Genomic DNA, 12,390 nt, shown 5'->3' with positions numbered 1-12,390 from the left:
GGGAAAGGGAGAAATTAAAGGCAGACAGAAAGACATTGTGCCTTACATGTCCACAGGTGGATGGCGGAGTCAGGGGCGGAAGAATGAGTGGTGATCCTATTCTATTGAAAGTGTACTCAGAGCCTTCAACCTGGTTAACCAGTTTCATATATTTTTTAAACAAGTCATCATAAACTGCAGGTTGTACAAGAATTGTCATCTGATTCTCTGATTCTGACTTGAGTCTGAGAACTGATGAAGGGTCTCACCCCAAAATATTGACTGCTTATTCATTTCCATAGATGCTGTCTGTCCTGCTGAGTTCCTCCAGCATCTTGTGTGTGTTAGTCTGATTCTCAGCTCAGGTCACTCTACTATTAACAGATCCTCCATTATTAAGTAATTCCCATGCTCTGACACTTTCTGTCCTTGTGCAGCATTAGGAAATACACCAGAAAAAAATGCCTTGCACAATTTGCCACTATCTATTTAGTCACAGGTCTAATGAATGAATTTTAGTTTTTATCACATTATCAACAAAATAGTCTCAATGTATAGTCTCATATTGAGGTGAAAGGGGAAAATTGAATCTGATTTTATTGCTAATTTTTTTAATATAGTTTCAACTGTGAATTTTTCATTTGAAGAAATAAATTGGACTTGTTGAAGAATTTGAAACTGTATAAGTTTCATAAGCCATGCATAAGGCTTTCCACTTCATTCTCGTAAGGCAGCTGCAGTACCAGAGACCTGGTATGATTTGTTGTATTCCATTGATATTGCAGATACAACCTTTTGAAGATGTTCAACCTAATGCAACCTGTTATCAGAGTCAGGGGTTTGCCAGTCCGTATTGGTGCCTGTTTTGTGTGAAAGTTAACCAATGGGAAAACCCCTCTCGATGGTATTCTGCATTGCCTATGTTGTTCACAACTGATTCATCCTGCACTTGATGCTTTGGCTCTCTGAGAAAGGAACCAGGGTCAAACATGCAGTAAAAGAACGTACTAATGTATCATTGTGTTCATAGACAATGTGATAAGATTTTAGCATGGAATAGAATAGGGGTAGTTGAACTTAATGCAAATTCTAGAAAAATGACAAGTCAGCAAATTGAGGAAATGATATGCAGAGGCGGTTGGAGCAAGGATTTCCAAACGGGGGTCCACAGACTCCTTGCTTAAGGGTATCGGTCCATGGCATAAAAAAGGTTGGGAACCTCTGGTTTAGAGGTTGATAGTGCCTTGATATGTTGTGGAGATGGAAGGAAGGGCTTTTGGAAATAATGGTTAAAATTTGGCTGAGTTTTGCAAAACCCACTAGGATTTCATGGAGATTAGTTCAAGTTATGGACTTACAGGAGCGAGATAGATCAATTGGTTGAGTGGTGATGCAAAAACAACCTCACACTCAACGTCAGCGAGACCGAGGAACTGATTGTGGACTTCAAGATAGGGACGGCAGGAGAACAGACACCTATCCTCAGGATGGTCAGCGGTGGAAAGGGTGAGCAGCTTAAAGTTCCTGGGCATCAACATCTGAGAGGACCCAACATGAAGAAGGCACAGCAGCGGCTCGACTTCGTGACGAGTTTGAGATTTGATATGTCACCAAAGAAGCTCATAAATTTCAATTAGAGTCAGACAAACTTGGAAAGGGTGAATACAGGACTGAAGATTTTATATTTGAATGTATGCAGTATATGGAATAAAGTAAATGAACTTGTAGCACAGTTACAGATTGTTATATACGATGTTGCGGGCATCACTGAATCGTGGCTGAAGGAAGATTATAGCCTGGAGCTTAACATCCAAGGACACACGTTGTATCAAAAGGACAGGCAGGCTGGCAGAGGGATGGCATGGGTCTGTTGGTAAAAAATGAAATCTTATCATTAGAAAGAGGTGACATAGGATAGAAAGGTGTTAAATCATTGCGGGTAGAGCAAAGGAACTACAAGGTCAAATACCTTGACAGAAGTTGTATAGAGAGCCCCAAACAGTAATAAAGATAGGGTCTACAAATTACAATGGGAGATTGAAAATGCATGTCAAAAGAGCAATGTTAAGATGGTCATGGGGATATCAATATGCAGGTAGATAGGGAAAATCAAATTGGTGTTGGATCCCAAGAGAGGGAGTTTCTAGAATGCCTACTAGGTGGATTTTTAGAGCAGCTCATGGTTAAGCCCACTAGGGCATCAGCTATTCTGAACTGGGTGTTGTGCAATGAACTTAAATTGATAAGAGAGCTTAAGGGAAAGGAACCCTTAGGAGTCAGTTATCATAATATGATAGAATTCACCCTGCAAGTTGAGAAAGAGAAGCTAAAGTCAGATATATAAGTGTTACAGTGGATTAAAGGGAATTACAGAGGCACAAGAAAGGAGCTGGCCAAAATTGATTAGAAAAGAACACTGGCAGGGATGACAGCAGAGTAGCAATGACTGGAATTTCTGGGAGCAAGAGTACCACAACCATGTCATGGTTTGAAGGCTTGCATTACTCAATGACCCAGAGAGTTATGCTGGCTGGCATTAGGGCTTTATGCTGTGGCTCTTGATAAGGTCACCCATGCCAAACAGTCAAAGGGTAGAGGCCAGACTAACAGTGGTCCACTGATCCTCCAGGTTCGGGGGTTCAGCTCAGGACTAACAACCCTGACTGGTCAAACAAAACTGTTATGGATACAGCAATGAAGAATCCTACTTCTGTATGCAACAGTATCCCTGAGTCTCCACCTGGGGCTTGAATGACTGACATTAAACTGAGCGGAAGCAACTGACACAAAGAAGGAAGCTGTGAACACCACTGGAGATAGAGGACCTTCATTGCTGCCCTAAATGCCAGCAGTGTAACAAGAAAGAGAAAGAAGTATCCTAAAGACAGGGTGACACAATTGTGACTAACAAGAGAAGTCAAAGCCAACATAAAAGCCAAAGAGAGGTCATATAATAGAGCAAAAATCAGTGGGAAATTAGAAGACTGGGAAGCTTTTAAAAAGTAACAGAAGGCAACTAAATAAGACAAAAATAAGGAAAAGATTGATTACGGAGTTAAGCTAGCCAATAATATTGGAGAGAATACTTTATACTTTATACTTTATTGTCACCAAACAATTGGTACTAGAACGTACAATCATCACAGCGATATTTGATTCTGCGCTTCACACTCCCTGGATTACAAATATTAAATATTAAAAATAATTAAAACTAGTAAATATTAAAAATTTAAATTATAAATCATAAATAGAGAATAGAAAAATAGAAAGTAAGGTAGTGCAAAAAAAACCGAGAGGCAGGTCCGGATATTTGGAGGGTACGGCCCAGATCCGGATCAGGATCCGTTCAGCAGTCTTATCACAGTTGGAAAGAAGCTGTTCCCAAATCTGGCCGTACGAGTCTGCAAGCTCCTGAGCCTTCTCCTGGAGGGAAGAGGGACGAAAAGTGTGTTGGCTGGGTGGGTCGTGTCCTTGATTATCCTGGCAGCACTGCTCCAACAGCGTGCGGTGTAAAGTGAGTCCATGGACGGAAGATTGGTTTGTGTGATGTGCTGCACCATGTTCACGATCTTCTGCAGCTTCTTTCAGTCTTGGACAGGACAACTTCCATATCAGGTTGTGATGCACCCTAGAAGAATGCTTTCTACGGTGCATCTATAAAAAATAATGAGGGTTTTAGGGGACAGGCCAAATTTCTTTAGTTTTCTCAGGAAGTAAAGGCGCTGGTGGGCTTTCTTGGCAGTGAACTCTGCTTGGTTGGACCAAGTCAAGTCATTTGTGATATTGACCCTGAGGAACTTAAAGCTTTTGACCTGTTCCACTTGCGCACCACCAATGTAAATTGGGTCGTGCGGTCTGCTACTCCTTCTGAAGTCAACAACCAATTCCTTCGTCTTGCTGACGTTGAAGGATAGGTTATTGTCTTCACACCATGCCACCAGGTTCTTAATTTCCTCTCTGTACTCAAACTCATCATTACTCGAGATACAGCCTACAATTGTTGTGTCATCAGCAAACTTATATATTAAGTTTGATGGAAACTTGACTACACAATCATGGGTGTACAGTGAATACAGCAGGGGGCTGAGTACACAGCCTTGTGGGGCACCGGTGCTCAGAGTGATTGTAGAGGAGAGCTTGTCCCCTATTTTTACAGCCTGGGTCCTGTCCGTGAGGAAGCTGAAGATCCAGCTGCAGATCTGTGTGCTAAGGTCCAGGTTCCGGAGCTTAGGAATCAGTTTATTTGGAAAAATGGTATTAAAGGCAGAGCTGTAGTCAATGAAAAGGAGCCTTATATATGCATCTTTATTCTCCAGGTGTTCTAAGGAGGAATGTAGGGCCAGAGAGATGGCATCTGCCGTTGACCTGTTGCTCCGGTAGGCGAATTGTAAAGCGTCGAGGTTGTCCGGTAGGCTGTGGTTGATGTGTGCCATAACCAATCTCTCGAAGCACTTCATAGCAATTGATGTCAGAGCCACAGGTTGATAGTCATTCAGAAACAAAAAGTTCCCTCAGCAATATAGAGTGTAAAAGAGAAGTGAGAGTAGATATTGGACTTCTGGAGAATGATGCTGGAGAGGTAGTAATGGGGGACAAGGACATGGCAGACAAACTGAGAACATATTTTGCATCAGTCTTCACTGTGGAAGATACTAGCAGGGTGGTGGAAGTTTGGGAGTGCCAGGTGGCAGAAGTGTGTGGTTGCCATTGCTAGGGTGAAAGTTCTAATGAAACTGAAAGGTCTAGAGTCATCTGGACCAGTTGGTATACACCCCCAGGGTTCTGAAAGAGATGGCTGAAGAGATTGTGGAGGTATTAGTAATGATCTTTCAAGAATCAATAGACTCTGGCACGGTTCCGGAGGACTGAAAAATTGCAAATGTCACTCTGTTAGTCAAGAAAGGAGAGAGACAGGAGAAAGGAAATTATTGGCCAGTTAGTCTGTGGTTGGGAAGATGTTGGAGTCGATTGTTAAGGATGCAGTTTCGGGATACTTGGAGGCATATGATAATGGTTTGCTTAAGGGAAAATCTTGCCTGACAAATCTGTTGGAATTCATTGAAGAAATAACAAGCAGGGTAGACAAAGGAGAACTGGTGGAAGTTATGTACTTGGATTTTCAGAAGGCCTTTGACAAGGTGCCACACATGAGGTTGCTTAACAAGTTAAGAGCTCATGGTATTACAGGGAAGATCCCAGCATGGATAGAGCATTGGCTGATTGGTAGGAGGCAAAGAGTGGGAACAGAGCCTCTTCTGGTTGGCTTCTGGTGACTAGTGGGTTCCACAGGGGTCTGCGTTAGGATCACTTCTTTTGACGTTATATGTCAATGATTTGGATGACAGAATTGACGTTTGTGGATGATACGGAAATAGGTGGAGGGGCAAGTAGTTTTTATTTTTAAATTTTATTTATTTTAATTTTATTTTATTGAGATACAACGTGGAATAGGCCATTTGAGCCGCACTACCCAGCAATCCCCCAATTTAAGCTGAGTCTAATCACAGGACAATTTACAATGACCAAGTAACATAGTAACCGGTACGTCTTTGGACTGTGGGAGGAAATTGAAACAGATGGTGGAAACCCACATGGGCACAGGGAGGACGTACAAACTCCTTACAGGCAGCATCAAGAATTGAACCCTGATTGCCTGTACTTAAAGCGATGTGCCAACCGTTATGCTGCTGTGCTCCCCCAGTGAGGAAGTAGAGAGGCTACACAGGGATTTAGACAGATTAGGCAAATGTTCAAGGAAGTGGCAGATGGAATACAGTGTCAGGAAATGTATTGCGTGCACTTTGGGTGGAAGAAATAAAAGTGTAGATTATTTTGAAAATGGAGAGAAAATTCAAAAATCTGAGGAGTAAAGGGACTTGGGAGATCTCATGCAGGATTGTTTAAAGGTTAATTTGTAGGTTGAGTCAGCGGTGCAGAAGGGAAATGCGATGTTAGCATTCATTTCAAGAAGACTAGAATATAAAAGCAAGGATATAATGTTGAGGCTTTATAAAGCACTGGTGAGGCCTCACTTGGAGCATTGTGAGCAGTTTTAGGCCCCTTACCTAAGACAGGATGTGCTGACTTTGGAGAGGGTTCAAAGAAAATTCATGAAAATGATTCCGGAATCCAAAGGCTTGTCCTGTGAGGAGCATTTGATGGCTCTAGGCCAGTTCTCCCCAGAGTTCAAAGAGTAACGGGGTGACCTCATTAAAGCCTATCGATGCTGAAAGGTCTTGATAGAGTGGATGTGGAGAGGATGCTTCCTATGATGGGAGAATCTAAAACCAGAGGGGACAGCCTCAGAATAGAGAGATGTCCTTTAGAATGGAGATGTGGAGGAATATTTTTAACCGGAGTGTGGTGAATCTGTGGAATTTGTTGCCACAGGATGGTATGGAGGCCAAGTCATTCGTAAGGCAGAGGTTGATAGGTTCTTGATTAGTCAGGGCATGAAGGGATATGGGGAAAAGAAAGAGATTGGGGCTGAGAGAGAAAGTGGATCAGCAGTGGTGAAATGGCAGAGCAGACTCAAAGGGCCAAATGGCCTAATTCTGCTCCTATATCTTATGGTTTTATGGTCTCATAGAAATACAATGGAAACTATTATGACTGGTTGCATCACAGCCTGGGATGGAGATTCCAGTGCAGGATTGTAAGAGGCTGCAGAGGGTTATAGACTTTGCCATCTCAAGCACAAGCACAACCCTCCCCATCATCAAGAACATCGAGTGGCAGTGCCTCTAGAAGGGGACACTCATTATTAAGTACCCTTATGAGCTGGGATATGCCGCCTTCTCATTACTAACATTTGGGGAGGGAGGGTGAGGGAGGTATAGGAGCCTGAAGACTCGCATTCAATTATTTAGCAACAGCTTTTTTCCCTCTGCCATCATATTTCTGAAAGGTCCAAGAACACTAAAACATTATTCCTTTTTTTTGCAGTATTTATTTATTTTTGGTAATTTGTTTTTCTTTTGTATCTTGCACTGTACTGCTGTTCCAAAACAACAAACTTCACATCATATATCAGATAGAATAAATCTGAGTCTGAAGTTAAAAGGCATGGAATCAGTAAGAATATGTTTTAGGAGCAGGGACCAGATACTTCAATAATCTTGAAATTAAGCTGGACCAGGCTGATGGACATCGAACCCGATCTTATCATACCTCTCCTTGGAAAACCCATGCTTTTAGCAGACATCTCACCTCCCTCGGAAGTTCTGGGAGTCTCCCCCGCAAATTGATAGCGGCTCCCTGACACTCGTAAATTATATGCAATATCCCGGAAATTGATTTTGTGTGTGTGTGTGTGTGTGTGTGTGTGTGTGTGTGTAAGTAAGAGAGAGAGAGAGAGAGGAGAGAGAAAGAGAGAGAGAGATATTAGTGTCCTGCAGTGCCATGGCAGAGTGTTCCAAAAAAAGAAAATATAAAACGTACTTCACCCCAGACTACACTAAAGTGTACCCCTGCCTAATAGTTGTCAAAAAATAATGACAGTGTTGCTCGTTGCACTGTTTGCAACAGTGACTTTTCTATTGCCCATGGTGGGTTAAGTGACTAAAAGACATGTTGAGGTGAGTTTAACAGGTGTCATTCGTTCATTAGCATAGCTAACGTTATTTAAACTAGCTGGCCAGCTGCTAAGGAGCTACTCTGTTGATGTCCTACGTGATGAGGCCAAACTCCCTGTAGACTTGCTTAAAGTTGTAATACAATTAAAAAAAGACTCCATGATAATATAATTGTGAATCTTGTGAATCTGATGTCTTGCAAGATTAACAAATTCATTGACACAGACTGCTATGAGGTTGAAACTTCCGGCAAAATGCTCAAATCTGCCAAGCAAACCACATCACAGTACAAGGAAAGTTTGCAAAAGAAGTAGAAAAGTTATTTGCATTAGCATTGAGACTGCCAACAAAATACTCAACAAGGAATACATATATATTCCTTGTTGAGTATTTTGTATGTATATATGTGTGTATAGATATGTAAATAGTTTCAATATGTGATGAAATTAATTGTTGTGTTCTTTCATAATCAAATGTCCTGTATACATACACCCTTGGAGGTCGACCGGGGGTGGGGGGTGGGGGTGGTGGTGCTACCTCCCTGAAATGACTTTTTGCAGGGTGGGATGTCTGCTTTAGTATATTTTTCCCTCAAGAGATACTACACAGATGAGAAACAAGAACAAAGGATAGATCCAAGAGGAAAGGGGACAGCTGTGGGAGATGTTCTGGACAAAAACACATGAGAGCTGCACCAATATATGATGAACAATTGAGGAAACTAAACATTTATCAATTGTTGCCAAAAGGTTCGGAAGGGTAAGGATCAATGCTGCAGTTGTAAATTTGATTTACAATCTGATTTGTAAATTTTACTTTAATGTACAGAAATGTCTAAATTTGACATTTAATTAAAAGACATTTGGAATCCAGTGTCATATGCAACAAATCCAGTATATTGCATTGATCACTCTTGCCAGTGTTTTACATTGCAGCCTATAAAATATAGTTTGGAAATTAATATTTTATCATTTGTAATCCGCTGTTACAAGCAGGACGTGGCCAACAATTCCAAGGGGAAAGGTTGGTAACTCTATCAGCAGAAGGAAGTGGTGAAGGAGAAATGCAAGGCTGCTAGAGGAACTCAGTGGAGTTGAGCAGCATCTATGAGTGGGACTGGGGCAGGGGAAGGAGCTTTTGATGTTTTGGGTCAAACAAATCCTCAAGCAGCTTGTCTGTTGCTCCAGATTCTGGTATCTGCAGACACTTGCATCTTCTCTGTATCTTACCATGCCAGGTAACCTCACCTCCATTTAGAGAAGTTAGCCCAGGGCTGTAAATCGGTCTCGCAGCGGGTCAGTGTTAGATCTAAATGGTTGAAGAGCCGCTGGTGAAGAGCAAAATTAATAAAATGGAGAAGTTCCATCGTTGGCACAATCCTCATCTTCATGATTTATACAACCTAGGTTTGCACATCAGTGGATCCACAACACCCAGTATCAGTCAAGTACAGATTACTGCAATGGTCAAGGATGCAGGCAAGTTTCACAAGAAAGCCAGGAAACTGGATGGCAGTTTTGCTTCTTAATTTCTTAAAGGTTACCTTTCTTCCCTGTTGCTTGGGTCAGATTTCCATCTCTCAGGTGCTAGAAGGCAACAGCTACTGTGCAATGAGGAAGTGACGTGGTCTCGAGGGGAACAATGTGTTGCAACAAGTGGTTTCCTGAACTCTTCTGCTTCAGGGCAGAAAGAGATTGACCCGCTGCGAGACCGATTTACACCCTTGGGCTGAGAACAGGTTTTCCTCCTTTGGAAAATACAGCATCCCCTTTGCCACTTCATCCAGGATATCTATGTTGTACTTGATTCCTCTGGAATGAAGAGCATCACGTACACATAATTTAACATGCTTGTACTCCAGAGGTAAGAAGGGAATGAAGAAGTCGACGAGATTCTCAGCCACAAGGCCACTATGTGCAAAGCCACCTAAAAATGAACACAAGAAGTATGAATTCTTTATTTCTACCATTGCATATGCCATTAGCAACATGTTTGAATGCTACTGTTTCATCCATGGAATGAAGAATTTCAAAAACACTGGCTCACTAGACCAGTTCCACCATTAACATTCATGACTGCAGTTATGATGCTGACCTTCCCTGATAGTGGGAAGATGCTTAAAAGTCATTTGCATGATTGTTGTTGGCATTTATTGTCTTAAGCATAATTAGAACATAGAATGGTACAGCACAGTACAGGCCCTTCGGCCCACAATGTTGTGCTGACCCTCAAACCCTGTCTCCCATATAAGCCCCCACCTTAGATTCCTCCATATACCTGTCCAGTAGTCTCTTAAACTTCACTAGTGTATCTGCCTCCACCACTGACTCAGGCAGTGCATTCCACGCACCAACCACTCTCTGAGTAAAAAACCTTCCTCTAATATCCCCCTTGAACTTCCCACCCCTTATCTTAAAGCCATGTCCTCTTGTATTGAGCAGTGGTGCCCTGGGGAAGAGGCGCTGGCTATCCATTCTATCTATTCCTCTTATTATCTTGTACACCTCTATCATGTCTCCTCTCATCCTCCTTCTCTCCAAAGAGTAAAGCCCTAGCTCCCTTAATCTCTGATCATAATGCATACTTTCTAAACCAGGCAGCATCCTGGTAAATCTCCTCTGTACCCTTTCCAATGCTTCCACATCCTTCCTATAGTGAGGCGACCAGAACTGGACACAATACTCCAAGTGTGGCCTAACCAGAGTTTTATAGAGCTGCATCATTACATCACGACTCTTAAACTCTATCCCTCGACTTATGAAAGCTAACACCCCATAAGCTTTCTTAACTACCCTATCCACCTGTGAGGCAACTTTCAGGGATCTGTGGACATGTACCCTGAGATCCCTCTGCTCCTCCACACTACCAAGTATCCTGCCATTTACTTTCTACTCTTAAATTATGGTATTGTTGCTGATGAGTAGTTAGTGTTTGTATTTATTGCTACTCTTAAGTTGACTGTGGAGACATCAAACAAAACTACTTTTGTTGTCTAAAATATGCCCTCGTGGCCTTTTCCATCTCTTCACCAGATTTCCATCTTAAAAGCTTTCTTGTTCATTACACCTTCCATTATTCCATTTCATGGTTTTTCTTAGCTATCCCATTGTCCTTTTATTTATCCCACATCTTCCCAACACAGGATATATGCCTTCTTTAGCTAGGCCATGGAACACAAGAGCAGGGAGGTTCTGGTGCAATATATAGAATGTTAGTTAAGCCACTGTTGTCTGCAGTTCTGGGCCATAAAAATATAATTACACTGGAGAGATTTGCCAAGATGTTGCTTCAGATGAATTACATCAAGAGACTTGATAGCCTTTCAATGGAGTTGGAAAGGGAAGGGGAATCTGACTGAAGAGTACAAATTTATGAGGAGTGTAGGTACAGCAGATGGTGAGAAACTCTTCCCCTGTGGCAGAGGCGTCTACAATCAGAAGGCAAAGGTTTTGGGTGGGAGACTGAGAGAGGATTTGAATATTTTTCTACCCAGAGGATGCACTGTCTGAAGTGATGGTAGAGGCAGAGTCTCCCATAGCATTTAAGTCTTATTTAGAGGAACTCTAGAAATACTATAGCACAGAAAACTGAGAGGTTCATGCTAGCCAACCGTTACTTGGAAAGTGCAAGTAAAATAGATTGGCACTTGTCGATTAGCATGAATACAGTGGTCTGAAAGGACCCCATTCCTAACTCTGTGCTTTTAATATGCATTACCTTTTGATGTTGCAACCTCTCTTTGGATCTGATATTCCAAGTCTTCCATAGTAATCTCCTCTCGATCTCGTCCTGCTCGCCAGTTTTCTAATACCACCCTGCTTATAGACTTTCCTCCGATATTACTAGAGTGAAGAAATGTTTGTAGGGAATTAATATTGGATAGAAATAAACAGAAAGTTGGAATCAGGATTTCACCTTGCTTGTACATTAATTCAGCAATAAGATACTAGCCCAGCAGAAATATGGATTCCAATCCAAAATTTTATGGAAGTTCTTCATATTTTGATTTTATTTATAATTGGTTTGACATTAAATATTCAATAAATGGGAAAGGGCAAAAATGTTCAAGAAAGTTTCAAGCCATTTGGAACATTTAATTTGACCATCTTTATGTCAGTTATAAATTAGCTTCAATTTCATGATAGTATTCACTGCTGGGTTTTGCATTTGCAGCCATGGTAGATAATAACTTTCAGAAAATGAACAATTAGAATAAAATCAGCACTTCCCTTCAAGTTCAACATCACAAACAGCACCCCACTAAATGTTCACAAATTCAAATATCTTGAATAATCCATTCCTCAAAAGTAGAGGATCGTAAAGATTCACAATGATAGTGCAGGGATTTCTCCAGCTCTGAGGCAAATATTTTCTCCCTGAAACCTTCAATCCACTTTTTACCCTGACACTGGTATCCAAGGACTCTGGCCAGGATTTATGGGATTAATTACTATAATAACTTTCAGATCCTCTGGTTTATAGGTTGGTGTACGTGCCTGTGGAATGCTCGTTCGACATCGCAAGAACAATGTATCACTTCACGCTGCTCAGAGTCCAACCTGTGTCAATAAATGGTCAAAAGTTTCCACTTGTGTCTGACTATTATATTGATTTCAACTCTGCAGACTTACATTTAAAAGTCAGTAACCCATCACTTCAGTTTATGAATTGTAAACTTTACTGTATTCTAAACTCATGTACTTGAGCAATGTCTGGATAGAAAATTAACCCAGATCTTCTGTTCCAAAACAAGACATTTTTTTTTCTGACAAGGCAAACTCAGTTGCCTGGCAAGCCGCCTTTAGGACCCCTGTGCAGTTGCACAATGTGATGTGGT

General features: G+C 41.5%; 1 protein-coding gene across 3 annotated transcripts in view; it reads right to left on the bottom strand.

The window, feature by feature from the left end:
* Positions 1-1,679: 1,679 nt before the first annotated feature.
* tor3a (torsin family 3, member A) overlaps positions 1,680-12,390 on the bottom strand; it is a 28,173-nt gene continuing 17,462 nt past the window's right edge. For 2 of the 3 annotated variants that reach the window (XM_072274712.1, XM_072274714.1), the window contains 2 exons: positions 11,271-11,395; positions 6,059-9,479 (listed from right to left, as the gene is read on the bottom strand). In XM_072274712.1, coding sequence (XP_072130813.1) covers positions 9,232-9,479; positions 11,271-11,395 — 373 coding nt within the window. In that variant the 3' untranslated portion in view covers positions 6,059-9,231. Of the gene's footprint in view, positions 1,847-6,058; positions 9,480-11,270; positions 11,396-12,390 lie in introns of those variants that run through there. The other variant, XM_072274713.1, reaches the window with a different exon arrangement.

Source organism: Mobula birostris, chromosome 12 (assembly GCF_030028105.1).
Source record: "Mobula birostris isolate sMobBir1 chromosome 12, sMobBir1.hap1, whole genome shotgun sequence".
Classification (NCBI taxonomy): Eukaryota; Metazoa; Chordata; class Chondrichthyes; order Myliobatiformes; family Myliobatidae; genus Mobula; species Mobula birostris.
The sequence above is the reverse complement of the archived record's forward strand: the minus strand, read 5'-3'. Positions and strand labels throughout refer to the sequence as shown.